This window comes from Podarcis cretensis, assembly GCF_951804945.1.
Source record: "Podarcis cretensis genome assembly, chromosome: 4".
Taxonomy (NCBI): domain Eukaryota; kingdom Metazoa; phylum Chordata; class Lepidosauria; order Squamata; family Lacertidae; genus Podarcis; species Podarcis cretensis.
Genome location: NC_137173.1, coordinates 7,879,353 through 7,906,908, shown reverse-complemented (window position 1 = coordinate 7,906,908; position 27,556 = coordinate 7,879,353). Strand labels below are relative to the sequence as shown.

Below are 27,556 nucleotides of genomic sequence, written 5' to 3'. Positions count from 1 at the left end.
GTGACTCCTTAAAATATGTGTTTCACTCCTCGTGAGCAAAAAGCACGCTGAAGTTAAAATCGAAGAACTGTTTTGGTCATTACATATACATTAAGCTCGCAACTTACTATGCCAGGGATGAGGAACCTTTGGCCCAACTTCAGGCAGCTTTTACCCAAATAATAACCCACTGAGAGGGCTTATCATTCTGTGAAATGAATGTGTGACTTTCAGCCAGTCGTTCCTAAAGTCAATGTATGCATGATTTCTTTCTCTATAGTTTGCAATTAACCAGCAGAGTTATAATGAAATCATCTGTTAAGGGTTTTAAATTTTGTATGAAATGTTTTGTTTAGTGCGGGAGACATTAAGCTATATGTTATCTCTCTCACACTGAACAAAATAACATTTGCACAGGAAGTTCACCAGTCCCTGGAATCTGAACCATGATCTTTCACACACAATTTAAAACCCTTAACAGATGACTTCATAGCACAGAAATTATGAAAGGGGAGGAAAAATCTAAGCATATTTCCTTTACCCCATTGTAGTGGCTAAATAAGATTGCATTGCTCACGGCAGTCAGTCTTTTGGCCATTTGAACTGGAGTTTAAACCTTATCACTAAATGCAGCACTCCTTCAAATTAGGGTATAATCTTTTTTAAAAGAAAAAAGAAGGACCTTAGGGCTACAGAGAAAGTTATGACAATATTCGAAGTGCTTAGTGAAATCTCAGAACACCCTGGGGAAGGACAGGCCAAACAGGTCCTAGTGGAAGTCTGCAATGCTCTGTGTTGTTCCTTGTGACATTAGCAGAAGACAAACTTGTGTCTAATAGGCAAGACGCAATAGTTCAGGCTGCAAAAATGTACCACCCCACTGCACAGAATTTGGACTTTTAATTTTAAAACATTAAGCACCAAGCACACACCCCTTTATTATTTGGAAATTTAAGAAAGAAAAAATATATAAAATATAAATAAAACTAACAGTAATAAAAAAACACTATAATCAGTTCACATTAAAGATACAGTAACCACCAGGGCATGCATCTTAAGTTAAATATATGAGTTTTTTAAGTTTTCTAGATGTCCAAATGGGTATCCACATGAAATTGATGCCACTCTATGCAATATGGTTCAAACAAAGCCAGGGCGGAGTGGTCCTCAGATCACTGGGCAATGGATGTGTGTACCTATCCTGTAAAAGCACTCTTAAAGGATCCATGAAAAGCTGGAGAATGCAAGTTCTACTAGACTGAGATGGCATGATGGGCTGCACTATCATTATGCCAACAAGTTCAGTAAAGTCCTGTAACTGAAAGATGTAGAAGGTGGGTTTTAACTTAAATCCAATACTTTCATTCAGTAAGTATTTTTCTTGTCGGGACAGCAACCCAGGTCTTAACTTGCCTCGCACTATAATTTCACGCAGATTGACTAAGAGGAAATTCCCACGGAGTTCAATAAGACAAGCTCCTAGGAACTGTGTAGAATTTGCAGCCTTGAGTCACACTAGTGGATTCAGATCTCAATTATATTGCATGCTCCCTCCAGCATTAATTGCAAAAAAAAAAGGGGGGGGTTCTAGCTTCGTTAATGAAATAAGGCTATCCAAGTGAATGTTTACACTTCAGGTGAGGAATGGGAATTTGAACCTGAATTGCTAAAGATAATTATGACAATGGCAGATGCAGCACTGCAGCCTTCACGATGGCCAGCCAAATATAACCCACTACCTTTGGGCCCTACAGGAACTTCTCTCTGCAGGTAGCAAATATTTGTCAGATTAGGAGCCTGCCTTTTTATTACTTGGCAGCTGGCACAGGCCACTTTCCTGAGTTGACTTGGCCACCCTTACATTTCCGCTCCCCCCCCCTTTCTTTCCTTGGGAGGGTAAGGCTGGAGAGCTGGGCTGATAGAAGGCTTTTTATCTGCTCGAAGCCAAACAAGTCAGCTACTGTACACTTAGGACCTTATACACTGAATAATCATTTACAACAGATTTAATTTAAACATTCTCTCTGTTTTCTTTAGCTGTCAACACTTTCTGGATTTCTCTGCAACTGAAAGCACTGCTTCTAGCACGGCAGTGAGGGGAAACAGGCTTTAAGGAGTTCACTATGCCCCTTATATTCCCTAGACTAAGAAAAAAAGCACTGTTCAAACCATCTTGCTCAGCTGTGCTTAAAGCCGTCCAATGCATCTGGTGGGGTCTCCTGTAAAGTCCTGCTCACTAAATCAGGGGCGTCCTTAGGATGGTCAATAAAAGTCTGGCTTAATTTGTACTAAATGTATGGTAACCATGGCCAACTTTATAGTTTAACTACTGCTACAGAAAAGGGCCCCAGCAGGACTATACACAAACACCTACGCCTGAAGGATGGACCTATTCCATCCAATTCATGTTTCAATCCGCTTCAAGGTCTCCTACTGCTCAGAAATTCTGGCGCATGTTCCTTCAATCGACACATTTTTGACCATGAAAAGAGTACAGCCTTTGCAATTCAGTATGTTTTATTATAGGACTTAAATGACAAAACACTGTCATTTCTTTGTTTCCAACAAGACACGGTTGGCACAGCACCAAAGAACTCACACAAAGCAGTTTATTTCATCTGTACCATTTCGTTTTCTGAAGAGCAAGAAAAAAGGTTACTATTTCTGTCCGGCGGAAGGGGCAATAAGAGGGACTCGCTGAAGCCAAATGTTTCACGATGAGGTCTGTTCTTCACTGCTTGTGGTCTTCAACATGCCACTCAAAATTTATTGGCAAGCTACATTTCCCCTCAATAACTCTTCCCCTACCTTCAAACAACAAACAACAACTGAAGATAAATGTTTGGTAATTGACAGACTGTAAGATAGCAGAAGGGGAGACACAAAGGGGAAAAAATGTGACAAGTCTGACAGAACTGCGACCAGCAGGCATTATACATGTATTCCTTGTCAGAAATAATGAAAATGAATTTCAGACATGTTGCAGACAGACAGAATAGAAAATGTTTTTATTTAGTGTCCGAATTCGCCTAACGAGCTGATGGTCAGCATGCCAGCGAAGCAGACACTTGCAGGCACATGAATAGTTCAGTTGCACCAAATTAAACCAGAATAGTTAAATGTGTGCATCCGTGCAGCATTTTTAGTAGTGCTGTTGGTATTATTTATTGTTCACGTGGGATATAATGTGCAAAGGATATCCAATTTCTCGCGAAATTCATCTTCTTAAGAGAGCCTGAGAAGAGTGCCCCTATTTCTGTTTTAATGAGGCAGACCCTGCATTTCTCAAAGCTATTTAGGGACTTCACGGTGAAGGAGATTTATCCCTAGGTTTCAGAGGTCCAAAGCCATTCAACAGCACCACACTGGATCACACAATAAGTGTACTAAGAATAGAGTACAATGTGCAGAACACTGAAGGCAGGGCCGCGTTATGCAAACCCAGCCTTGTAGCACAAAGACTCCAAAGTCTCTTTCCCAGCTCAGAGGCCAGCAACCTTAATCGGAGGGTGGGCTGGTTGACGCTCCGTCCATCAGAGGATGGGCCGGAGCGTGCGCGCACGCATGCTCTTCCGGGTAAGAGGAGCGCCCGTGCGCATACACTATTTCCGGCGCTACTCTGACCTGGAAGAGCACCAGAAATAGTGTGTGCGCATGCGCACGGGCGCCGGACGCTTCTCCATCCCGCATGCGTGCGCACACACTATTTCCGGTGCACATCCGGGACAGAGGAGCATTTGTGTGCACAGGCGCCATCAACCTGGAAGTTGGTCCCTGCACCACGCTGGTAAGAGCAGGCAGCGGGGGTCGCCATGGGTCAGTTAGACAAGCCTTGTGGGCCGCTACTGGCCCATGGGCCTTGAGTTGCCGATCCCTGTCTTAAGTGCACTGGAAGAAGGAACCCCAAATGTCTTACACCTGAGGCGAGGGAACAGATCATCAGCAAGACCTTGTATACAACAAAAACATTCCTAATGCCAGGAATGTGGAGGTTAGTTAAGTTTCTCTGTACCTAATTTTTGTGGGACCACTGCTACCTTTTCTGGGTCTGCCTTGTTGGCAGTGGCCATGTCACCAGGACGGGCTTTTTTTGGTTGGATGGGAGGGGAGCAGAAGACTTGGAGCAGAGGAAAAGAGACACTTTGCCAGTCCTCAGACAATCAGCACGGAGTTATTCTGCGACTTACCTGGGCATATTCTCTTTCAATTGCAGCCTTCTTCTGACTGAATATCCTACAAGAAACATGAAGGAAATGTCATCAAAACAGAGAGTATTACAGGGCAAATGCAACTGATGCATTTTAAAATTAAGTTCTGCATAAGCTCAGTTTACTGTAGGTTTGCCCTGGCAAGAAAACGCATGGATGAGGAACTGTTCAATGATTAAAACATTATCGGGCATCTGAAGCTTATGGGTTAAGAAGCAGTTCCGCCTCAACTGGAGGACATTTCTTGGGGATGCCACAAGATATTTCAACCAGCCCAGCTGAGCCACACCTAGGCTTTTTAAAAGGAACTGTTCCAGTTCTATCCTTAGCAAGTTTGGCCAGATTTTCCAAGTGCTAGACTCTCATCCCCTCTCAAAGAAATGCCCTGCTTCAGTCACACTGGCACAGATCCCCTTACTGTCAGTGAAGTGAAGTGTAAAATTTCCCAGTGCTTCATTTTTTCTGAGGATTTTTTTTCCCATTTCCTAAGTTCATTAGTAGCAAACTACAAATAAATATCAAGCAAGCCTAGCAATTTCAAAGGTTTTAAGTTAAAATAAATTAAATCACTCTCTAGGGCATCAGGACGGCTTTCTTTAAATGCAGACTGAAAATCTGCATGTCAATTTACAATTCTATTCCTTGTAATGAACAAGTCCTAGTTGAGAGGTGAAAAGACATTCATTCTTTATTGGTGTCTATTTTATCAGTTTTCTACTTTTCAGCAAATTCAGTAAAGGTTTTGTCAAGTAATAACCTGAACATTCCAAGATATATTTAAAAATTATCGGTCATAAAAGCAACACCAGAATGAAATATATATAATCTACTTAAAAGGAAACTCTCAATAACAGGAGAAATAACATAAAGACGATGTAACTGAAAACTGAGATTAACCCCCCCAGTATTTTCTTATTGTTTTAGTCAGTCAATAATGGTTATAAATCATATGGTCTATATAACATAACCCATTAATATTACATTATACCAAAAACGTGGAACCATATAATTGCAGACTTGAAAGGCACCAAAGATCATCTAGTCCAACCCCGTGCAATGAGGCTTGAATCCACAATCCTGAGATTAAGAGCCTCTTGCTCTAACAACAGAGCTATTATTTCCATGAAAATATATTCCAATTTTAACAGATGAGTTTCAGCTCAACACAAGCTTTCTTCAAGCTTTAGGAATTTACATCAATTCTTGTTATCTTTTAGGTACCAGGTCCTCATTATAAATATATAATAGCCTTAATGGTATTAAGAAATTGACACATAACAATTCTTAATAATTTTGACAGATTTCTTTCAGAGCTGTTGAATATTTCTACATGCCCACCTGGAAAGCCATATGGTATTGGTTCAGCACATCTCCAACACAAGTGCATCCTTATTTATTTTACTTAGTCATGTTGAGATAGAGATTTTTAATTGAGACCACATAACACTGGTTCTGAAAGACCTGCATTGGCTCCTGGTACATTTCTGAGCAAAATTCAAAGTGCCTTGGCCCAGTATATCTGAAGAAGCGTCTCCACCCCCCATCGTTCAGCTCCGAGGGCCTTCTGGTGGTTCCCTCCCACAAGAAGTGATGTTACAGGGAACCAGGTAGAGGGCCTTCTCGGTAGTGGCGCCCTTCCATCAGATGTCAAGGAAATAAACAGCTATCTGACTTTTAGAAGACATCTGAAGGCAGCCCTGTTTAGGGAAAATTTTAATGTGTGAAATTTTATCGTATTTTTAATATTCTGTTGGAAGCTGCTCAGAGTGGCTGGGGAAACCCAGCCAGATGGGCGGTTAATAATAATAATAATAATAATAATAATAATAACAACAACAACAACAATAATACTATATGATGATGATAAAAATGCTCTTTCTATATTTTCATTAATCACTACCTGACAATAAATTTGATCATTCGGCTTTCAAATAATGCATTTTCATTCTTTTCATTCTCCATTAAACCACATAAAATTTAGATAACTCCTTCTGAGTCACCTGTAATTATACTAACAATTTTTCAAGCCAAGTTAGTTACTGACCTACCTTTTTATATACTTCAAATGAAAATATTCAAACCAATTCTTTCTTTCCAATATTTTTATTATCTTTAAATAAATATTTCCCCCTTTATTCATATTTGGATTTGGATTTGATACCCCGCCTTTCACTCCCTTTAAGGAGTCTCAAAGCGGCTAACATCCTCCTTTCCCTTCCTCCCCCATAACAAACACTCTGTGAGGTGAGTGGGGCTGAGAGACTTGAAAGAAGTGTGACTGGCCCAAGGTCACCCAGCAGCTGCAGGTGGTGGAGCCGAGACACGAACCCAGTTCCCCAGATTACGTGACTCTTAACCACTACACCACACTGGCTCTCTATTTAAAAAAGATTTAGGTGTACACATTCAAGCTGTAGTCAGGGCTGTGTGTTTCCTGCAATTCTGCAAGAGTACAGAATATAGTGTTCAGCATGGAGTTATTATTCGTAATCTCGGCTTTATTTAAAAAAAACAAACACACGTTTCTGGCTGCTAAAATCTGTGAAATTTTTCAAAGTCCTTGCCCCTCCTCTGATTAGCAAAACCATGATAAATTATGCGAGAGCAGGAGTTGCAGAAATATGCAAATTTGTGTAATTGCATTAAGCTATGGCTCACAGTTTGGGACGTGGGTGGCGCTGTGATCGTAAGGTCGGTGGTTCGAATCCCCGCGGCGGGGTGAGCTCCCGTCGTTCAGTCCCAGCTCTTGCCCACCTAGCAGTTCGAAAGCACCCTTAAGTGCAAGTAGATAAATAGGTACCGCTTTATAGCGGGAAGGTAAACGGCGTTTCCGTGTGCGGCGCTGGTGCTGGCTCGCCAGTTGCAGCTTCGTCACGCTGGCCACGTGACCCGGAAGTGTCTTCGGACGGCGCCAGCTCCCGGCCTCTGGAGCGAGATGAGCGCGCAACCCTAGAGTCGGTCACGACTGGCCCCTACGGGCAGGGGTACCTTTACCTTTACCTTTATGGCTCACAGTTTAGCTTAAAACTTTTGTCCCGCCCCCAAGCATAAACTAACAGTAGTGATAAAGCCTTGAGGATTTCCCCCTAAGACTTCAAACATAAGTTCAATTCATAGTTGCTTCCTCTCATAGAAGTCTGCTTTGTATGAGATAATTTGAAGCTCTATTGCAGGAACGAATACTGTACAGCAACTATGAGCATCGCTCATGTACTTTGTGAAAGAGTCAAGCAGCTTTTAAGATACAGAATAGCCAACATCTGTTAGAAATGCCAATAAAGGCAGCATTTTACCTTTTGAAAATTACAGAACAAAGTAAAAAACAAAACTAAGTTATGTTGTACAAATAGACTAATATTTTTCTGCATTCCAAATTAGTCAACAGCTGAAGCAGAAACTGATTTTTTTTGTCGTCTTAATCCATTTTATAGCAATAGGCTCCCTACCCCTCAAACAACCTCAAATTAGTTTGCTTTGCACCCAGTTCAAATAAAATGCTCCTGTCTCTTGTGACAGCAAATACACTTAGTTGCACAGAATGCACTACAATGATTAAAAACTTTATTTTTGTCCCCTGTGATCATTATCAAGCAGTATGTTAGAAATCTTGCTTTGTAGCAATGCTATTCTAACGTACAGAAAAAGCCTCTCTCGCCCCGAATATTTAATTGCAGCATGAACTAGCTATTGCATTTTATTCTCTCTCTGCAAAGAATTGACTTAGGAAGAAGCAATACTGGAGATTGACAGTACCAGCCTTTTATGTTTTCAGGATTTGTGTTCTTTCCAGCTGTGTTACTGACATCCCTAAACAGACATATACAAAGCTTTTTTTTCCCCCACCTCAGGACAAGACATCAAGAGAAACAAGATTTAAAGAGTCAGATTTCCCAAGAGTAAAGAACCTCTGCTAGCAGCAGGGGAAAAAGTCACTGATCTAAAACATTTACTGTCTTATCTTGAGTAATCTGACATTCCACATTTGTACAATGTCAAGAATTTCAGATTTAACAGTTTAATTCAAGAGAGGGGAGGGGGCTTGTTTGTTCACCAGCATTCTAGTAGTGAATGTTTGGCATTATATATTAACAAAAGCCTTCTGTAGCACTCATTAAAATCCTGGAAAGAGCCTATTTGCTTGCACAACCCCCTCCCCCATCTGTTATGCATTACGCACATGTATTCATAACTGCTGTTTTATATGCATGACTTCGACATTAATAATTGCTACAAAAGAAGGCTAAAGATGGTAAACTGCATTCCCTCCGACCTTCTCTCTGAGGCAGAAGCTGGTGTTTTCAAGAAATCTGTCAAGTAAAGAAACCTTGTCCTATCAGAGGTATTTATGCAGCATGCGTCCAATGTTTACCTTAATTTTTTTGTATAAGAGCACATAGAAAAAGCAAAAGGTTTTGTTTTACATGACCGAGGTGGGGGAAATGCTTTGCCTGTTTTTTTTTTTATAAGTTCACATTTATCCTCCTAAACTACTCAGGGCCAGGAAGCACCTTTGCACAAGCATAAAAATCATGTACCTGTCGTATGCCTCCTTTAAAAAGCAACCTCCTAGGTTTCTTGGGTGCAGAGTAAAATGTGACAATATGCAGACATCAGAAGAAGCTGCTCACACAGGAATCAGGGCTGGGCAAAAATTAGCAATGGCCTTTGGGTAGGGTGATGTGCAGCAGCAATATATTCTCCCACAGTTACATCAGGTCCTCATGACTCCGCAATGCATCTTTTCTTGCCCCCAACAATCCACCTGCCTCTCAAGTGCTCGCCAAGATAGAAAACAAACATGTAAATGCTTTAAAAGGCTTTACTTTGGAATCAGAATATGTGTAACAGTTAACCTATGTCAACCAGGGGATGGGGAGAGATGTCATTTTTGGTACAAAATTGGTTTCCTCTGCAAATTCTTCAGATGGCCATTTTATATACAACTCATTCATTTGAAATTAAGTGAGATTGTCACGTTCTGGCCTTCTTGTTACTGCCCCATTAAGATTTGCTAGACAAAGAATGGCTCCTGGGGCAGAACTGCCAAGCCAGCAACCCTGCGGGGCCTCAGTTGTAACATGCTGGTCTTGTACTGCAGCCTGCCAAGCACTCGGTAAATATAATTTATGTAGCCCCAGGTAAACTTCAAAACAAGAGCTTGAGTCTCTGTCTTGTGCGCTCTGTTGGTTGCTAATAGAAAACAGGCAGCCATGAGTTTGACAGTTCTGCCCTAAAAGGGAGATTCCACCATGCTCTCTGAGAAGGGAGGGCCTCTTCTCAAAGCAGCAAAGACTTCAAAACCAGGGGAACTCCTAGAATCAATAAAAGGGAAGGGGTGGGGATAGAAACACGGTAGAGGTATTAGCCATGTCAGGAGACTGGTGTAGAACGGACATAGGGGATAGCATGAAGGCACGAACCAAGGTTAGAGAGCATAATAGTCAGGACATTTCTGGTGCACTTCTAACCAGTCCCTGCTATTACATTGGGAAAGGGAGATATCCATGCGTGCGTCCAGACAGACAATTAACAACAGACCCATTCACACTGGATGACTTGCTAATGTGCAGTTAAAAGCAGCCTTTGAAATTCGCCAGGCGCATTTTGCACGCAGCTATTGGTCACTTGCGACCAAGTGAAGACGCCCAGGCACCAAGATGTTGCCTGAAGTCTCCACCATCTGAAGATGCATGCCTGGGGATCCTCGGATTTCGACTATTTTCACACACTAGCAACACATCCCGTAGAATTTCATCCATCATATTTTATCTGCATGATCAGAATGAATTTCAGGAACCAAAAAGTTGTATTGAAAAACGCGGTTTTCGGGCCTTCTGGCCCAAAAATGGCAACTAGGTGTTCCATTTTGGCAACTATAACACTGGTTTTAAGGAGCTATTTGGCACCGAGCTTATATATCTGAGTTTCTAACATTGGTTAAAAATCTGTTGCATAATAAGATGGTTGACCCAAAGTTTCTTGCTGTCCCCACCATTCATTCTGCTGGATCCCCCTGCCTCTTTCTACAAATAAAATACTAGGGAAGGACAAAGGAAGCATTGAGAAAAAGAATACACAAGAGTTAGGAGAAGCTTTTTCAATCCAATGGGAATGGAATGATGGAAGCCAACAATTCTCTCTCTCTCTCTCTCTCTCTCTCTCTCTTCCTTTTAAGGGCTGCTAGCTAGCTGCACTATGCTTCATATAAGTGTAGTTTATACGTTCAAATATACATTTTGGACTTTCCAGGGGAACAGAAAGGCTAGCAACAGTACCCATGGGAATCACCTAAAACTGGTGAGAGGGGGGATACATTAGTTCCTCCTCTATACATAACTGTGGAGGAAACTAGTATTATGTGGTCTGGCTTTTAAAAGAGTTCTTCCTCCTTATACCAAAACAAGCAAGCAGTGTGTGTGTGTGTGTGTGTGTGTGTACGTACGTACACACACACACACTTGACAGAACTTGGCAGGTTCATGAACAGCTCCAGTTTCAGAAGATCTGCAACAAACGTACCATTGCCGACAGAATGTAGCCTCCTTATATATTGTTTGCTGCAACTGGCGAGCTAGTTTATAGCCCTGATTAACAAATAATATTCTCCACACCATCTTGAAATGGATGCCTTTAGTCAAGAGGCAGCAAAGCGTTGCTTAAATGAATGGAAAAGACTTCAGAGAGCTAGAGCTAGATGACAGCTTTGTGGCTTTGAGTCTGTTTTAATACAGTGTTTATAAATCAGCTTTCTGCCTTGTACCAAGAACTGTCACAAGTTATAATTTATAAAATTTACAGTTATAAAGGCTCTTTAAGGAAGTTCACACTGCAGGAGGGAAAGTCAATATGATTTTGTTTTGCTTAAAATAATTACTAATTACTATTTGAATTTTCCATTTACCGCATAACACAATTGGCCAACTATTTTTTGGCATGTGTGGCACAGGGGAAAAAAGCCCAAGCTAAGACTGTACCACTCCAGTTCCATACACGGCTCGCTGCCACTCACTGTGAAAGTAGATTGTGATATGTAAATACTACCTTTTTTGTTCAAAAATTATTTAAGTGCCTACCAATTGCATTCTTTTCTTTGTCAATGCATGGAGTCAGATTAAGCCCTCTCATTATCTTAGGAAGCTGGTGCATTTGAACTCAGAGAAACAGACTTCTAATGATTCTCAGAAGATCATGAAGACTCAAACTAAATTTGGCACACCTGCCAGCACATCCTCTTTCTATCACTCTTGTAGCTTTCAAATTGAAGCGAAACTGAAATTCAATGCAGGAAGCAGGCTGGGATCGTAAAGGTTTAGAAAGTTACGGTGGAGCAGGGGCCAAAAGCTAATAAAGAAGAGAAGAAGAAGAAGAAGAGGAAGAAGAAGAAGAAGAGGAAGAGGAGGAAGAAGAAGAGGAGGAGGAGGAGTTTGGATTTGATATCCCGCTTTATCACTGCCCTAAGGAGTCTCAAAGCGGCTAACATTCTCCTTTCCCTTCCTCCCCCACAACAAACACTCTGTGAGGTGAGTGGGGCTGAGAGACTTCAGAGAAGTGGGACTGGCCCAAGGTCACCCAGCAGCTGCATGTGGAGGAGCGGAGACGCGAACCCGGTTCCCCAGATTACGAGACTACCGCTCTTAACCACTACACCACACTGGCTCATAAAGGCATTGAACGGTAATAGAAAGGAGCATGTTCATGAAAGCAGAGTGCCCAGACTTCAGAATGAACAAGATCGTGATTGTGGTGATCTTCTCAGGTATACTAACAGTGTGGAAGAACCTCATTTGACATGGAGAATCTTTCTTTTCTTTTTTTTTTAATTTCTTTTTATTGAGTTTCTCTTACAACATACACAAAAGAGAAATAAATTAAAAGAAAAATACAACTACACATCGTACAAAAAGGAAGATAAGAAAAAGAAAAAAAGAAAGAACAACTAATGTACATGACAAATTTAAGTACATAGTTTAAATACACAAACTGACCTCCTTCCCTGCTGATTTCGGGTTTCTTAATTTAAAAATTTCATCTTCTACAGCTGGTATTGATTACTGATTTATACATCGTAAGTTTTATAACAGACCTGCTATAGTTGGTATGTTTCTATAATTTCCTTCAATATAGACCATAAATTTATTCCAATCATCAATTAACTTTGTATTTTTTTGATTTCTAATTTTTGCGTCATTTTTGCCAATTCGACAAATTCAAATAATTTTGTTTGCCAATCCCTCACCGTTGGTATATTTGTGCTTTTCCAGTTTTTTGCAATTAATATTCTGGCCGCTGCTGTTGAATATTGAAACAGGGTTTTATCTTCTTTCCTTATTTCTTCTCCAATAATACCTAATAAAAAGGCCTCTGGCTTTTTAGGGAATGTGTACTTGAATATTTTTTTTAATTTGTTGTAAATCAAATTCCAGAATTTCTTGACCTCCTCGCATGTCCACCACATATGTATGAAATTACCTTCTTTTATTTTGCATTTCCAGCAGGCCTTATTTCCGGTCTTGTACATCTTGTTTAATTTTACTGGTGTTATATACCACCTATATATCATCTTCTCTAGGTTTTCTCTAATTGCAACACTTGCCGTAAATTTTATTCCATCATTCCATAATTTTGACCATTGTTCATATTCTATGTTATGTCCCAGGTCCGTTGCCCATTTTATCATGACCTCCTTAATTTCTTCGTCCTTTGTATCCCATTCTAGTAATATGTTGTACATTTTAGATAATAATTTGGTTTTGTTTTCAATTATTTCGATCTGGAATTTGGATTTCTTTTCATTCATTCCTACTTTTTTATCTTCTGTCCATAATGCATTTATTTGATGGTACTGTAACCAGCCTGCTAATTTTCCTTTTAGATCTTCGTATGGTCTTAATTTCCAGCTGCCTTCAGATCTTATCAATAGGTCTTCATATGTCAGTCTTTGCTCTTCCATGTTTACTTTTTTGATTATTAGGATATCTGTTGGGGACAGCCACCAAGGTGTTTTCCATTCCAAAAGTTTTTTATTTTTCTCCCAAGCTTCATACAGTGGTCCTCTAATAGTATGACTTGAAAACCCTTTGTGAGCCTTCTCTTTATTTGACCACAGATAGGCGTGCCAGCCGAACCTATTGTTAGACCCTTCTAAATCTAATAAATCGGTGTTTTCTAGGGTTATCCAGTCTTTAACCCAACATAGGCAGGCAGCCTCGTAATATAATTTTAGGTTCGGAACTGAAAAGCCCCCTCTCTCCTTTCGGTCTGTGAGTAATTTAAATCTAATCCTTGGCCTTCTCCCCTGCCATATGAATTTCGAAAGGGTTTTCTGCCAGTCTTTAAATATTTTAGGGCCTCTGATCACTGGAATATTCTGGAACAGGAACAACATTCTTGGGAGTACATTCATTTTTATTGCCTCCATCCTACCCATCCACGAGAGTTTAACTCTGTTCCAAGTATCTAAATCTTTTTTAATTTCCTTCCATGCTGTCGAATAATTATCTTGGATTAAATTTATATTTTTTGGTGTGAGCCATATGCCCAAATATTTAATTTTTCTAGCCACCTTGATTTCGTATTGTCTCTCTAATTTTTCTCTTTCATCTTTTCCCAGATTCTTGATCATCATTTTTGTCTTTGATTTGTTCAATTTAAAACCGGATAGCTTGCCGTATTCCTCCAATGCCTCCAGCGCTTTGCTAATACTTTCTTGCGGCTCTTCCAAGGATAACATTAAGTCGTCTGCGTAAGCTTTTAGTTTATATTCCTTTATTCCTACTTTAATTCCTTGGATCTCTGGAATTGTTCTTATTTTGTTTGCTAACACTTCTAGTACCATAATAAATAAAAGCGGGGAGAGAGGGCATCCCTGTCTTGTTCCTTTTTCGATTTTAAATGAGTTTGTAAGGTTATTGTTTATAATCAATTTGGCCGATTGGCTTGAATATATTGCCTCTATTCCTTTCATAAATTCGCCCTCAATCCCTGCTTTCTCCATAGATTTTATTAGGAACAACCAAGAAACGTTATCAAACGCTTTTTCCGCATCTATGAAAATCAACGCCGCCGGTATTTCATTATTGGTTTCCAAATGTTCAATTATATTTATGATATGTCTCACATTATCTTTCATAAACCTATTTGGGAGGAATCCTGCTTGGTCTTTGTGAATTAAATTTACTAAACAGTTTTTCAATCTATTCGCCATATCTGCAAAGATTTTATAATCATTATTTAATAAGGATATCGGCCTATAATTCTTAATACTCAATTTATCCGTATCCGGTTTAGGAATTAACGTGATATGAGCTTCTCTCCAGGACTCTGGTATTCTTCCTCCTCCTAAGATGTTATTCATAGTATCACAAAGCGCTGGTATCAGTTGATTTTCTAAAGCTTTATAGTATTTGGCAGATAGGCCATCCGGTCCTGGGGCCTTTCCCAATTTCATTTTTTTTATCGCAATCTGGATTTCTTCTATTTTTATGGGTTTATTTAACTGAGTTCTTTCTTCTTCTGTTATGGTCTTCCCTCTGCAGTCCTCTAGATATTTTTCTATTTGAGTTGGATCTTCCTCTTCTTTCTTATATAGCTTCTCATAAAATGTAAGAAATGTTTTTTGTATTCTTTTTGGGTCTTCTGTCACTTCTTCCTCTAACTTTATTTTGTTTATCACATTTTGTTTTTGCCTTCTTCTCAGTTGCCAAGCTAATAATTTTCCCGTTTTGTTTGCTGATTCAAAATATTTTTGCTTCATTAACTTAATTTTCCATTCGATTTCTTGGTTTGTTAATAATGAGTATTGTGTTCATAATATTTTTGTTGTTTGTATGTTTTGTTCATCTTTCGGGTTTTCTGTTAATTTTTTCTCACACTCTCTTAGCTGTCCAAGAATTTCTTCTTTCTTTTGCTGTCTTATTTTCCTCTTATAATTGTTTTGTTGAATGAAGAAACCTCTTAGAACAGCCTTACTGGCGTCCCAAACTACTTCTATGTTTGTTTCTGCATTGAGGTTCAGATCAAAATATTCCTTTAGGGTTGTTTTAGCTTTTTCAATAATTTCTTTGCTATCTAATAAGTATTCGTTCAACCTCCATCTAAAACCCCCCTGTGATACACCTTTTATTTCCAATGTTATCGGATTGTGGTCAGAGAGGGTTCTCGGTACGATTTCACATTTTATAGATCTTAAAGTAAGTTCCCTCGAAGTCCAGATTTGATCTATTCTGCCCCAGCTTTTGTGTACTTCTGAGAAAAAGGTGAACTGCTTTTCTGTTGGATGCTTATGTCTCCAGATGTCTACTAAGTCCATGTTTTCTTCCAAATCTTCAAATGATTTCGGTAGCTTCCCTTGGTTTCGTTTTTTCTTTTCCGTTTGTCTATCGATTTCTGGTATTGGCACTGCATTGAAGTCTCCCAATAGTATCGTCCTGTTGTTTTCTAATTCTATTAAAATTTGTTCTAATTTCTTGAAAAATTCTAATTTGTTTGAGTTTGGGGCATATATGTTTACCACATTTAGTTTCTCCCCTTGGAAATTAATTTGCACCCCCAATATCCTCCCTTCCTCATCTTTGTAGATCAGTTTAGGTTCCCATTTTTCATTGACATATGTTACTACTCTTTTTTTCTCTGCTGTGGAATTTATAAATTCTACTCCTAATTTCTTATTTATCAGAATGTGTTTATGCTTTTTAGTTACGTGAGTCTCTTGTATACAGATTACATCCAACTTTTTCTTTTTCAAGACACTTACAATTTTATTCCTTTTGGTTTTTTCATTCATACCATTTACATTCCATGTTAAGATTTTTAGGTTCATTGCTTCGTTTGTCTACTAATAAACCAGTGGGTTACCAATTTAGATTCGGGTGGTTTTGCTTTCTGCTTCTTCTTCTTCCTCTTCCGCTTCCTCCTCCCCTGCTTGCCCTTCTCCTTCCTCCTCCTCCTCCTCTCCCTCCGCTCCCTCCTCCCTCTGCCCCCTCACCTTCTCTTTTAGGCCTCCTCTCTCATCAGTATCTCCACTTTTCCCTCCATATCTCTCCTCCATCCTCCCAAGATCTTTTTCATATCTACGCAGAAATTTACCCACTTCCTGGCTTTCAGTAATCTTGAATCTTTTTTCCTTATAGAAAAAGGAAATCCCTTCAGGGAACTCCCATCTATGTTGTATGCCGTTCTTTTTCAAAGTATTTACTAACTGTTTGTACCCCTCTCTTTTACGCAGAAGCCTGATTGGTATTTCTTTAAAGATAATAATTGGTCTGCCTTCAATTATTAGTTTTTTTTGGTAACTTTCTCTTAGTATTGCACTTCTCATCTCTATCGATTTGAAAATCACTAAACAGTCTCCCGGAACCTTTTTCAATTTAGTTTGTTTAGACCTTATTTTTATTCTAAAGGCATTTTCTATTGTTTGTGCAACTTCCTCTTCACTAAGTGCTAACCAGTTTGGTAATTCCTTGATCATTTTTCCTTTAATGTCCTCATTAACTTCTTCTCCTACTCCTCTGAACTTTAGGTTTAGCTGTTTTTGTTTCATTTCCATCATTGCTAAGTTGTCCAAAACCTGGTCCTGGCTTCTACTCAATTCTCCAAAATTCTCTTTTAATTTTTCTGCCTCCTTTCTCTGATCTTTCATCTCTCTTTGTATTTTTTTATTTGAGTCTTCCAAGGTCTTTGAACGAGTCGTTAGTTTTTTTATCTTGTTTGACAATTCCCCTACCACGCCCTCTATCTTTTTGTCAATCGATTCCTGCATCTCTCCTAATTTTCTCTCCATATGGATTTCATTCTGTTTAAATTCCTCCTTTATTTTCAGCCATAGTATATCTAGATCTTTAATTTCCTCTTGTCGAGATGCTTTCCTCTCTAATGGTGTTCCTACTGACTTTTTCCCATTCTTTCCCGACATTCTCCCCACCTTCACCCTCCCTCAACCTTTATCCTCAATTTATACACGTGTTTAGTTTTCTTATGTCTCTCCCCTAGGGGGCGCACAATTTTAACCCACTTAATCTTCTGCGGAGGGGTACACTAGCCTTCTCTTGATCAAGTTAAGGCGATACTGTCAAGTTCAACCATCAAGTGTCCAATATCAAATATCAAGTGTCCCCCGCCTTTCAAATATTATCTAAATATATTAAGCTGTTTTCCTTCTTTATCTTTAAATCAGCCTTTCTCGAGTTGAAACGATATTATCCAATTCTACAATCATGCGTCCCCCCACCTTACATATTTTATCCTAATAAATCAAACTGTATTTCAATTTTCCAATTTATCCTTGTAGATTTCCAGAATCTAAGATTTTGCCTTCAAACTACCACTCATATATTTCAAATGCTTAATCAGACCAAATCAAAACCTATTGACAATATAGAACAATATAGAAATATGGTATTAAAATAAAATCAAATTGAAAAGTTGTTAATCTTATGTGGTAGAGAAGGTATGAGAGAAGGAGACGAAATGGTATAAACGAGGGTTGGGAGTTGTGGGTATATCTAATGTCCAGTTTTTGTTTTGTTTTCAGTTGAAACAGTTTATTTCTCCTTCCTTCGTTCACTCTTCGGCCACTTGTTTGGCTTAATCCATTTCAGCGGGGTGCAGACAATATTTAATAATCTATCTTTAATAATCTATCTGATTAATATTCTTTCAAAAGATGAGTGACTGGAAAAAGTTGGGGAAAGAAGGGGAGAGAAATGGGGGAAAGTTGGGTTAAGTTGGGGAAAAGGGGGGAAAAGGGAGGGGAAAGGAGGAGCGGGGAGTTCCAAATTTTTCAAAGTTCCGTGAAGGGGGAGGACTTCCAGCTAGGTTTTCAGCCTCCCCACTGGAACATTCCAGTAAAGAGCTAAGCTGGAAAGAAAAATCAGAAGTCCAAAAGTTTTTATCCTTTGTGGAAGGGCAGGAAAATATAGTCCAGCTGGTTACTTTGTTAAAGAAGAAATAAATATTAACAAGCTATGTAAGATCAAGTCCGGCACCGTCTCCCTCCAAACATCAGGGTAGGGGATGACAAAGTCCGAAATAAAAAAGAGGAAGGTAATAATCCAAGTTCTCTAGCTTTTTCTGAGTAATATAAATTAAAGTCTATAATCGGGGCTAGGAAGGAGAGGGGATAGATGCTTATTCACACTGCAACAGGACTGAGTGTAGAAAATGAGGGAAGAAAACTCCCCATTAGCGCCATTACAGTCTGTGTATATTCCGTCTTTTCTTCTCTCCCCTCTCTCTCGCTGGCCCTTCCACTTTAATTGAAGCCTCCGCTGAGTCTTTTCTATGTGCCTAGCCACTTTTAATCTTCCTCTTATTCTTTCGTGTTCCCCCACTGCGATACAAAGTCTCTAAAGTTTCCTTTTCTTTGGTTACTTTTCTTTTGTTTGTTTCCTTTGCCTCGCTAAACTACCAGCAAGGACTTTCACTTCGCCGTCTCTACAGCAGGTAATTGGTGGTTTCTTTGTTTCACTCTTACGATTTTAGTTCCAGCGCCATCTTAAATCCGAAATACAGGTCGGGCTCCTTATTTTAATCCGTTTACATCCAACGCTCCCTTAGTTGTATCTTTTAATTTTTAATTCCAAATAAGTCTCTCAACACCAAGGGAGCCTGTTCTCAAAGTTACGGAGATTTGTCGCCTTTTCAGTGAGAGCTAGAGGCATCGCCACACGGGGTCCGCAGAGCTTACCGTTCGCGTTTCTCAGTCCCGTCACTCCCGAGTCTCTCAAAAATGAAAAAAAACCCCGAAGAAGTTTCGGAACCATTCCAACGCTGCTGGTTAGCGTTTCCCTCAAGGGGGCCCCCCTTGAGATTTTGGGGTCGCAGTGCCTTTGCGTTGCCCCAAAAAACCCCGTGCAGTTCGGAGAAGCCCTTCAGCAGCTTCTCCGCGCTCCCATTCTGCTTGCGATCCAAACCGGAAGTCCGACATGGAGAATCTTTCAAGTGCTCTGGTACACAATCGGATTCTAGTTTTGTATTCAACTGGTGAATGCAAGACACCCATCTGTACAGTCCAGTGTCAAATACCTGCTGGGGCTGCCAGAGTCTGCTCACAGTTTTCGCCAGAGTTGTCCAATGCTATCTTTTCCCCTTTAGTTATTCTCTATGGTCCCCCAAGACTTTTATATCAGGCTGAGAGCAGGCAGTCTTTTTAAAAGTTTATCTCACATGTACATAATGCTCTGAGCCAGAGTTCAGGAAAAGTACTACACCTGTCCAGCAAATATAAAAAGGAATTTATTCTTTTAAGACATGTGGACTTTTCCACCCGGCTTTACTATAACATCCAATGAAGGAAACTGAAGGAAAAAACCTTTGTTTCATTTACAATTGTAAGGCAATAGAACATGGGTAAATATAGGACTTGCTAGCAAAGGGAAGCTTCTCTATATCTGTGCTGCACTTGTTTTCAAAAGGATGAAGCTTTTCCAGTGACTCAAAGTCTCCAGGCCTAATTTTTCCAACACTAGTTGCCATTCTGCCATCACTCTCAACATGCACTTTTAAAAAGCTACTTATCCAAGTTTTCTTTTAAAACCTTATTTATGAACATTATCTCCGACCTTTCTGAATCTAAATCCAATCAAGACAGCTTTCAAATAACATTCAATTATATACACAACAGTAGCATATTAAAGTGGGGGGGGGACGGGACATAGCAGTATCTGCCCCACATGATAGTAGATGGTGGATCACCCTGTGTTGCTGGGGGGTGACGACGACAGTACAACTGAGGCAGGCCCTGACACGGTCTCTTTCAGTCTGCCTCCCACTCCCTGCAATTTCTCCCACACGACAGATTTTCAAGAAACCGCATGGAAGAGATATATGCTCAATCCATAAATAAATGGCCTAATAAAGAGCCACATCGTCCCTTATAGTTGACGATGCCTCCACTTTTTGAAACATTCTTGGGATCCTAAGCCATTCTCCAATACCAAACTGATGTGATGAAAATGATGCGACACACTGTGTAGAGCAGGCACAAGGGTTCAAACTGAGCTGGGGAGGAGTAAAATCTAAGTGACCGCAAATTGTGGACCCCTGAATACAACCACCAAGGGCTATTCCAGCTTTATTAGGGTTACTTTACACATCATTTGATGACTTGAGTTTGCTTATGAGCAGTGCTTTTTTTTCTTTAAAAAAAAAGTGTTTAGGGGCACTCTCATTTTCCTACTCATACTGAAATACTGCCCCCTCAATGAGGCCAAACTTAGATTCACAAAATGTTTAGGGGTATTTGTACCCCTGTGTCCCCCCAGAAAAAAGCACTGCTTATGAGCCATTACAAAACAGACAGCAGAGACAGCACCATCACACGTGGTATTTTGATGGAGTGAGTTTACACACTGGCTTGCAAGCCTTCAAGCTCTGACTGTAAGACATGGTATATACATGCATGAACTGGTCCTTAAATCTCAAAAGTGCTGTTTCTACCAGTGTAGCTCACCTGTATCCCTCAACGAATGTATATGCAATTGACTGCGCAAGTTTCAACAGGCACCCACAAACCATTTCTGCAGGAAAGCCTTTGCACACTATTGCGTTTTGCTACACCCCCACATTAAACAGTGTCAGGGTTTTTTTTGTCTTTTTGTATTACTTGATCATGAATGTTGCAGTATTTGACAAGAAACTTCTCCAATGTTAAGCCCTTGGCTCTCAGCTTGAGCAAAATGCCTGGGAACTTCAGCTTAAAGGTAAAGGTAAAGGTACCCCTGCCCGTACGGGCCAGTCTTGACAGACTCTGGGGTTGTGCGCCCATCTCACTCAAGAGGCCAGGGGCCAGCGCTGTCCGGAGACACTTCCGGGTCACGTGGCCAGCGTGACATCGCTGCTCTGGCGAGCCAGAGCCGCACACGGAAACGCCGTTTACCTTCCCGCTGGTAAGCGGTCCCTATTTATCTACTTGCACCCGGAGGTGCTTTCGAACTGCTAGGTTGGCAGGCGCTGGGACCGAGCAGCGGGAGCGCACCCCGCCGCAGGGATTCGAACCGCCGACCTTTCGATCGGCAAGTCCTAGGCGCTGAGGCTTTAACCCACAGAAAAGGTTAGCAGTGCAGAGAACACATGAACCTCAAGGCTCCAAAAGCAAAAGGCAGTTTTAAAACAAATAAACAAACAAACTTTGGGATTATTTGTTGTTTTGCAACGTTTTGGCAAAATATTTCCGGATGCCTGGAACTGGAACAAGTGAATCTCACTGCTGACAAGAAGCCATTCCTCCAGCCTGCTGTTTTACCACTTGGCTGCGGCTTCATTTCTGGATGTCACCCTCTGCGCTTTTGAATGCGCAGATTCTGCTTGTTTAATTCTTTTACACCATTAACATTTGAAAATGCTTCCATGATTCTTCAGAGGTACAGGACAAGTTTTAAACGTAATGCAGAAAATTATTTTCCTTCTGGTCCTATGTTTCAAAGGTCATGTTGATTTTTCATATGTAAAGTTTTGCCAGGTTGTAAATGCAAACAAAAAGTCTACATTGAGAAAGAATATTTCCTTCCTGTTGGTTCATGTTCTGTTATGCAAGGACTATTATATAACCTAGACTGCCTCAGGTTCCAAAGAATAAAACACTTTAATAGTGCACGCAGCTGCTTTCTCTGCTGCCAAGCGGAAGATATGTTGTTTCCCTTTGATTACCTATAGATATTTAGTATTAGACCATTACACATAATAAAAACCATCTAGTTTCAAGAGGTCCAGCCAGTTACATCTTAAGTTGGGAAATGAAGTTCTGTCTTTGACACACTGTGTTCACTCTACTGCCCCAAATTCTAAAAAGCAACTACCCCTATAAAGGCTATTATGTAAATCTTTCTGCCACTGAGGGTTTCGCATTTAGTTCCTTGGAAAATAAAACTAAACATGGGGACTGACAACTCCTTCACAAACCATTGTCTTTTCACTGTGGTTTAAGGCAAAGGTTCAACCAGTATGAAACATCTATTCTTCCTACCTGGCTGTCATTTATTACTGACCAGAAGTGATATGCAGCAATACAGGACAGGTGGCAGTCAGTTACGACAGTGTGAAATTGTAAACTTGGCTTTATAGCTTTACTAGAAGCAATTAAATGATGTCTCGTTTTAGCACAGAAACTGTGTCACCCAAGATTTTGCATGCAGAAGTCAGATTCTATTGTCCTGACACCATATCTATTTAGGACTTGTTCTATATAAAAACCTTTTAACCCCAGCAGCATGAATATATATGTAAACACCAAGAGGAAAAATATTCTAGTCTGTGTAACTGTTTTAAAAATGGATAAGCCACATACTGTAAAGGATTACAATGCGTTGCTATTGGCAACAAAGCTTTAAAAAAAATCAGATTGGGGCATCTAGAATTCCCTTAGCAATAGAAGTAGTAAATCCTAGGCAGCAATTCTGCTTTCATCAGAAAGACACTGGAGTACATCAAATGCTTAGAAGAACATTTCATCCTAGACACAATGGAGTACCAAGACTGGTGGTTTTTCCCAGGGGGGAGGGGCAGGGCGGGGTAGCTATAGAAGAAGGTAATCATAGAATTGCTTGCATTAAAAGCTGCTAGTAACAGATGTGCTCGATTTTATATACGATTTTATATATACAACGAAAAATATGCTAGAAATACATCATAAAAGCCCTGACTGGCTTTTACTGTTGGTAATTACTTCATCTAGACCAGTGACAGCCAAACTTGGCCCTCCGGCTGTTTTGGGACTACAACTCCCATCATCCCTAGCTAACAGGACCAGTGGTCAGGGATGATGGGAATTGTAGTCCCAAACAGCTGGAGGACCAAGTTTGGCCATCACTGGTCTAGACAGCATTAAGCTACCCTTTAATTAATTTTTTTTATTGAACAAAGAACAAAAGTAATACAAGTAATTTCTACAAAATCAATCCTCTCTCATATTTCCAAGAATTAGCAGGCAATAGCTAGTGCTGTCCCTCTAACAAGAATGCTGATACAACTGATAACATTGAGATCAAAGGAGGAAAGGGATAAGATTTTGGGCTTACACTACGAAAAGTCACTGGACATTTTGGATAGAAGAATTGAAATTTATAAAGATATCCCTAAACAACTGTTGGACCTTAGATCCGCCTACCTTGAATTGGTTAAACTGCTTAGGAGCAATTCAATTATCTTTAGGTGGGAATTTCCCCAAGGACTATCTTTCACCTTCAGAGGGAAGAAGGTTAAAATTAGAACACTGGAAGATAGAGACAAATTTCTGACCACATACGGAGAGGACCTTCAAAAAGGAATTGAACTACCCTTTGGGCCTGGAGCACCGGCGGTACCGGCACCCTTGGAACCTGAAGATTCAGTGAATAAGATACCACCCCTGGAAAAATAACCAGATTATTTCAGGATGTCTCTGCAACTTCTGAGCTGGAATATAAATGGTTGTAACATCCCGGAAAAAAGGAGGAAAATATTTCATATACTAAAAAAAGAACAATTGGACATTATTTGCCTGCAAGAAACACATGTGACTAGGCTCCACAGAAAAGTGTTAATAAACAAAAGATTGGGCCAGGAATTTATATCTTCGGACAGAGTAAAGAAGAGAGGTGTGGTCATATATGCAAAAGAGAGCCTGTCACCCAAATTCCTATTTAAAGACGAACATGGAAGAATTTTGGCAATTGAGATACAACATCAAGGAGAGAAACTTTTGATATTAGGAATCGGGGAAATCGGAATTTTATAAGAAGTTGCGTGAGACCATGCTGGATTATCTGGACTACAACAACATCATTTTGATGGGAGATATGAATGGGGTCGTATCAACCAACATGGATAAGTCACAAAGCCAAAATGTTACAAAAGATGGCAGACTACCAAAGACCTTTTTCGAAATGACAGACAATATGGATTTGATTGATATTTGGAGGACAAAGAACCCCTTGGGAAGAGAGGGAACATTTTTCTCTGAAGCCCAACTGACCTGGACAAGAATCGACCAAATATGGATATCTAGAGGTCTGGCACCCAAGGTCAAAAAGGTGGAAATCTGCCCAAAGACCTGCTCCGACCATAATGCAGTAAAGATGGACATGACACTAATACCAACCGGCTCCTTTAGATGGAAGATGAATGACAATCTGTTTAGAGATCAGGAGATTATCAAGAAGGCCCAAAAAGCTCTAAAGGATTATTTTGAGATAAACATGAACACTACGGTGGAAAAAAGAACCATCTGGGACGCAAGCAAGGCAGTGATGAGGGGGTTCTTGATACAATAGAATGCTGTAAAGAAAAGGACACAAAATGAGAGGAAAGATAAAATCTTGGAGAAAATTAAAGAATTAGAAAAGAAGCTAAGATTAAACCCGAAGTCACAGCCGACGCTGAGAGAAATTAAACTTCATCAAGCACAATATTCTAAATTGATAAACCAGGAAATAGAGTGGAAGATTAAATTAATGAAACAAAAAACTTTTGAATCGGCGAATAAATGTGGAAAACTGCTAGCTTGGCAGTTGAAGAGGAGACAAAAACTAAATACAGTTACAAATTTAGAGATTGAAGGAAGAAACATTCAGAACCCTGTGGATATTAGAAAGTGCTTCCAGAGATATTTCAAAAAATTATATACCCAAGGGCCGCAAGATGAGATTGAGATTAAACAATTTTTGGAAAAAAATGGATTACCAAAATTGTCACAAGAAAATAGATCAATCCTGAACTGTAAAATAACACGACAAGAGATTGAACAAGCCATTCAGAATATGAAATTGGGCAAATCTCCAGGACCAGATGGGCTGACCTCCAAGTATTATAAGACACTAAAAGACTATCTGATACAACCACTGATGGAGGTTAGCAATGAAATTATGGAGGGGAGGAGGGCGCCAGAATCGTGGAAAGAAGCCTTCATCACATTGATACCAAAATCGGAAGCTGAAAAGACACAACTTAAGAACTATCGTCCCATCTCTCTTTTAAACGTGGATTACAAAATATTTGCAGATATTCTGGCAAGTAGATTTAAAAAAGTTTTAAATGAGGTAATTCATAAGGACCAGGCGGGCTTTCTCCCAGGTAGACACTTGTTTGCTAACACAAGGAACATTATTGACATTTTGGAACTTTTGCAAACAGACATAAATACAAAAGCAGTGTTAATTTTTATAGACGCGGAGAAGGCCTTTGACAATATCTCCTGGAAATTTATGAAGGGAAATTTAAAAGAAATGGGAGTGGGACGGGGTTTTGAGAATGGGATTGATGCAATATATTCAGAACAAAAGGCTAAATTGATAGTTAACAATGTGGTTACAGAAGAGTTTAAAATTGAAAAAGGAACACGACAAGGCTGTCCTATTTCCCCTTTGCTATTTATTTCGGTTCTGGAAGTGCTCCTGAATATGATTAGAGGGGACCGGTTGGTGGAAGGAATTCAGGTCGGAGCGAAACAATATAAACTCAAAGCTTTTGCAGATGACCTAGTTTTGACCCTGCAGGAGCCAGAATCTAGTACGAAAAGAGTACTACAATTGATCGGGTGGCGGGATTTAACTAAACAAACAGAAAACCAAGGTATTGGGGGAAAATTTGACAGATACAGAGTCAGAACGGTTTCAGAGAAAGACAGAATTAAATGTGGTTAAAAAAGTAAAGTACCTAGGGGTAAATATAACAGCAAAAAATCTGAGTCTATTTAAGGATAATTATGAAAAATGTTGGTCAGAAATTAAGAGAGACTTAGATAGTTGGACAAATTTGAAACTTTCTTTGTTAGGCCGAATTGCTGCTATTAAGATGAATGTATGTTTCAAACACTACAGATTGTGGACAAGACGGAGTGCTTCCGGAAGTGGCAGAGAGATATTTCTAAGTTTGTCTGGCAGGGCAAAAAGCCCAGAATTAAGTTTAAGATATTAACCGACGCGAAAGAGAGAGGGGGCTTTGCCCTGCCGGACTTAAAGTTGTATTATGAGGCCGCAGCTTTCTGCTGGCTAAAAGATTGGCTACTTCTCGAAGACACTGATGTATTGGATTTGGAAGGTTTTAACAATGCTTTTGGTTGGCATGCATACTTATGATACGATAAGGTTAAAATCAATAAGGCCTTTAAAAACCATATTGTCAGAAAAGCAGTGTTCAATGTCTGGACAAAATATAAAGACTTATTGGAAAACAAAACTCCAAGGTGGCTATCACCTCTGGAAGCTAAGGCCCGAAAAAGACCCAATATGGAGGCCAAATGGCCAAAATATTGGGAAATTTTAGAAAAAGATGGAGACAATTGGAAATTGCAGAGTTTGGAGAAAATGAAGGATAAAGTGCGAGACTGGTTACACTACGCTCAGATTAAAGAAGTTTTCAAAAATGACAAAAAGTTAGGGTTCCAGGTGGAGAAATCGAAATTGGAATCAGAACTGCTAGAACCTAAGACTAAGGTACTTTCAAGAATGTATAACTTGCTGTTAAAATGGAACACACAAGATGAAATGGTTAAATCGGCTATGATAAAGTGGGCACAGGACATTGGGTATAATATCATGTTCGAGGACTGGGAAAGGTTGTGGACCACTGGGTTGAACTTCACTGTATGTAATGCTTTGAAGGAAAATGTAATGAAAATGACATATAGATGGTACATGACCCCAGTTAAACTTGCTAAAATATACCATTTGTCTGATAACAAATGCTGGAAATGTAAAGGGAATGAGGGAACATTCTTTCACCTCTGGTGGACGTGCCCTAGAGTGAAGGCCTTCTGGGAAATGATATATAATGAGTTGAAAAAGGTATTTAAGTATACTTTCCCCAAGAAACCAGAGGCCTTTCTCCTGGGTATTGTCGGCCAGAGGGTGATAAAGAAGGACAGAACTTTTTTCCTGTATGCAACAACAGCAGCAAGGATACTCATCGCCAAGTACTGGAAAACTCGAGATCTACCCACACTGGAAGAATGGCAGATGCAACTGATAGACTATATGGAATTGGCTGAGATGACCGGCAGAATCCGAGACCTGGGAGAGGAGAGGGTTGAAGAAGATTGGAAGAAATTTAGGATTTATTTACAAAAATACTGTAATTTGGTTGAATGTTAAGAAGGATGCCAGACCATAAATAATTGAGCACCACTAAATTAGACATAATCTGGATGATAAGTGAGATTGAGGAAATTATAAACCTTTTGGAGAATTATTAGACTAAATTAAATGAATGAGATTTAAGAATGTAAACAAGATGATAAATTGCTGGAAAAAGTTTACAATGATGTAAGTGGGAGCGGGAGACGTGAGGGAGTCCAAAGAAGCTTTGAAAATATGTTATGATACATGTCATATTGTTTATTATTTTTGCATTTTGTATTTAAAAAATCTCAATAAATACTTATATATAAAAAAAGAATGCTG

General features: G+C 39.7%; 1 protein-coding gene across 6 annotated transcripts in view; it reads right to left on the bottom strand.

The window, feature by feature from the left end:
- The window catches only part of FCHSD2 (FCH and double SH3 domains 2), a 163,586-nt gene that overhangs the window by 117,539 nt on the left and 18,491 nt on the right, over positions 1-27,556 (bottom strand). For all 6 annotated transcript variants that reach the window (XM_079973645.1, XM_079973643.1, XM_079973644.1 and 3 more), the window contains exon 3: positions 4,167-4,212. In XM_079973645.1, the coding sequence (XP_079829771.1) occupies positions 4,167-4,212 (46 nt within the window). The remainder of the gene's footprint in view (positions 1-4,166; positions 4,213-27,556) is intronic.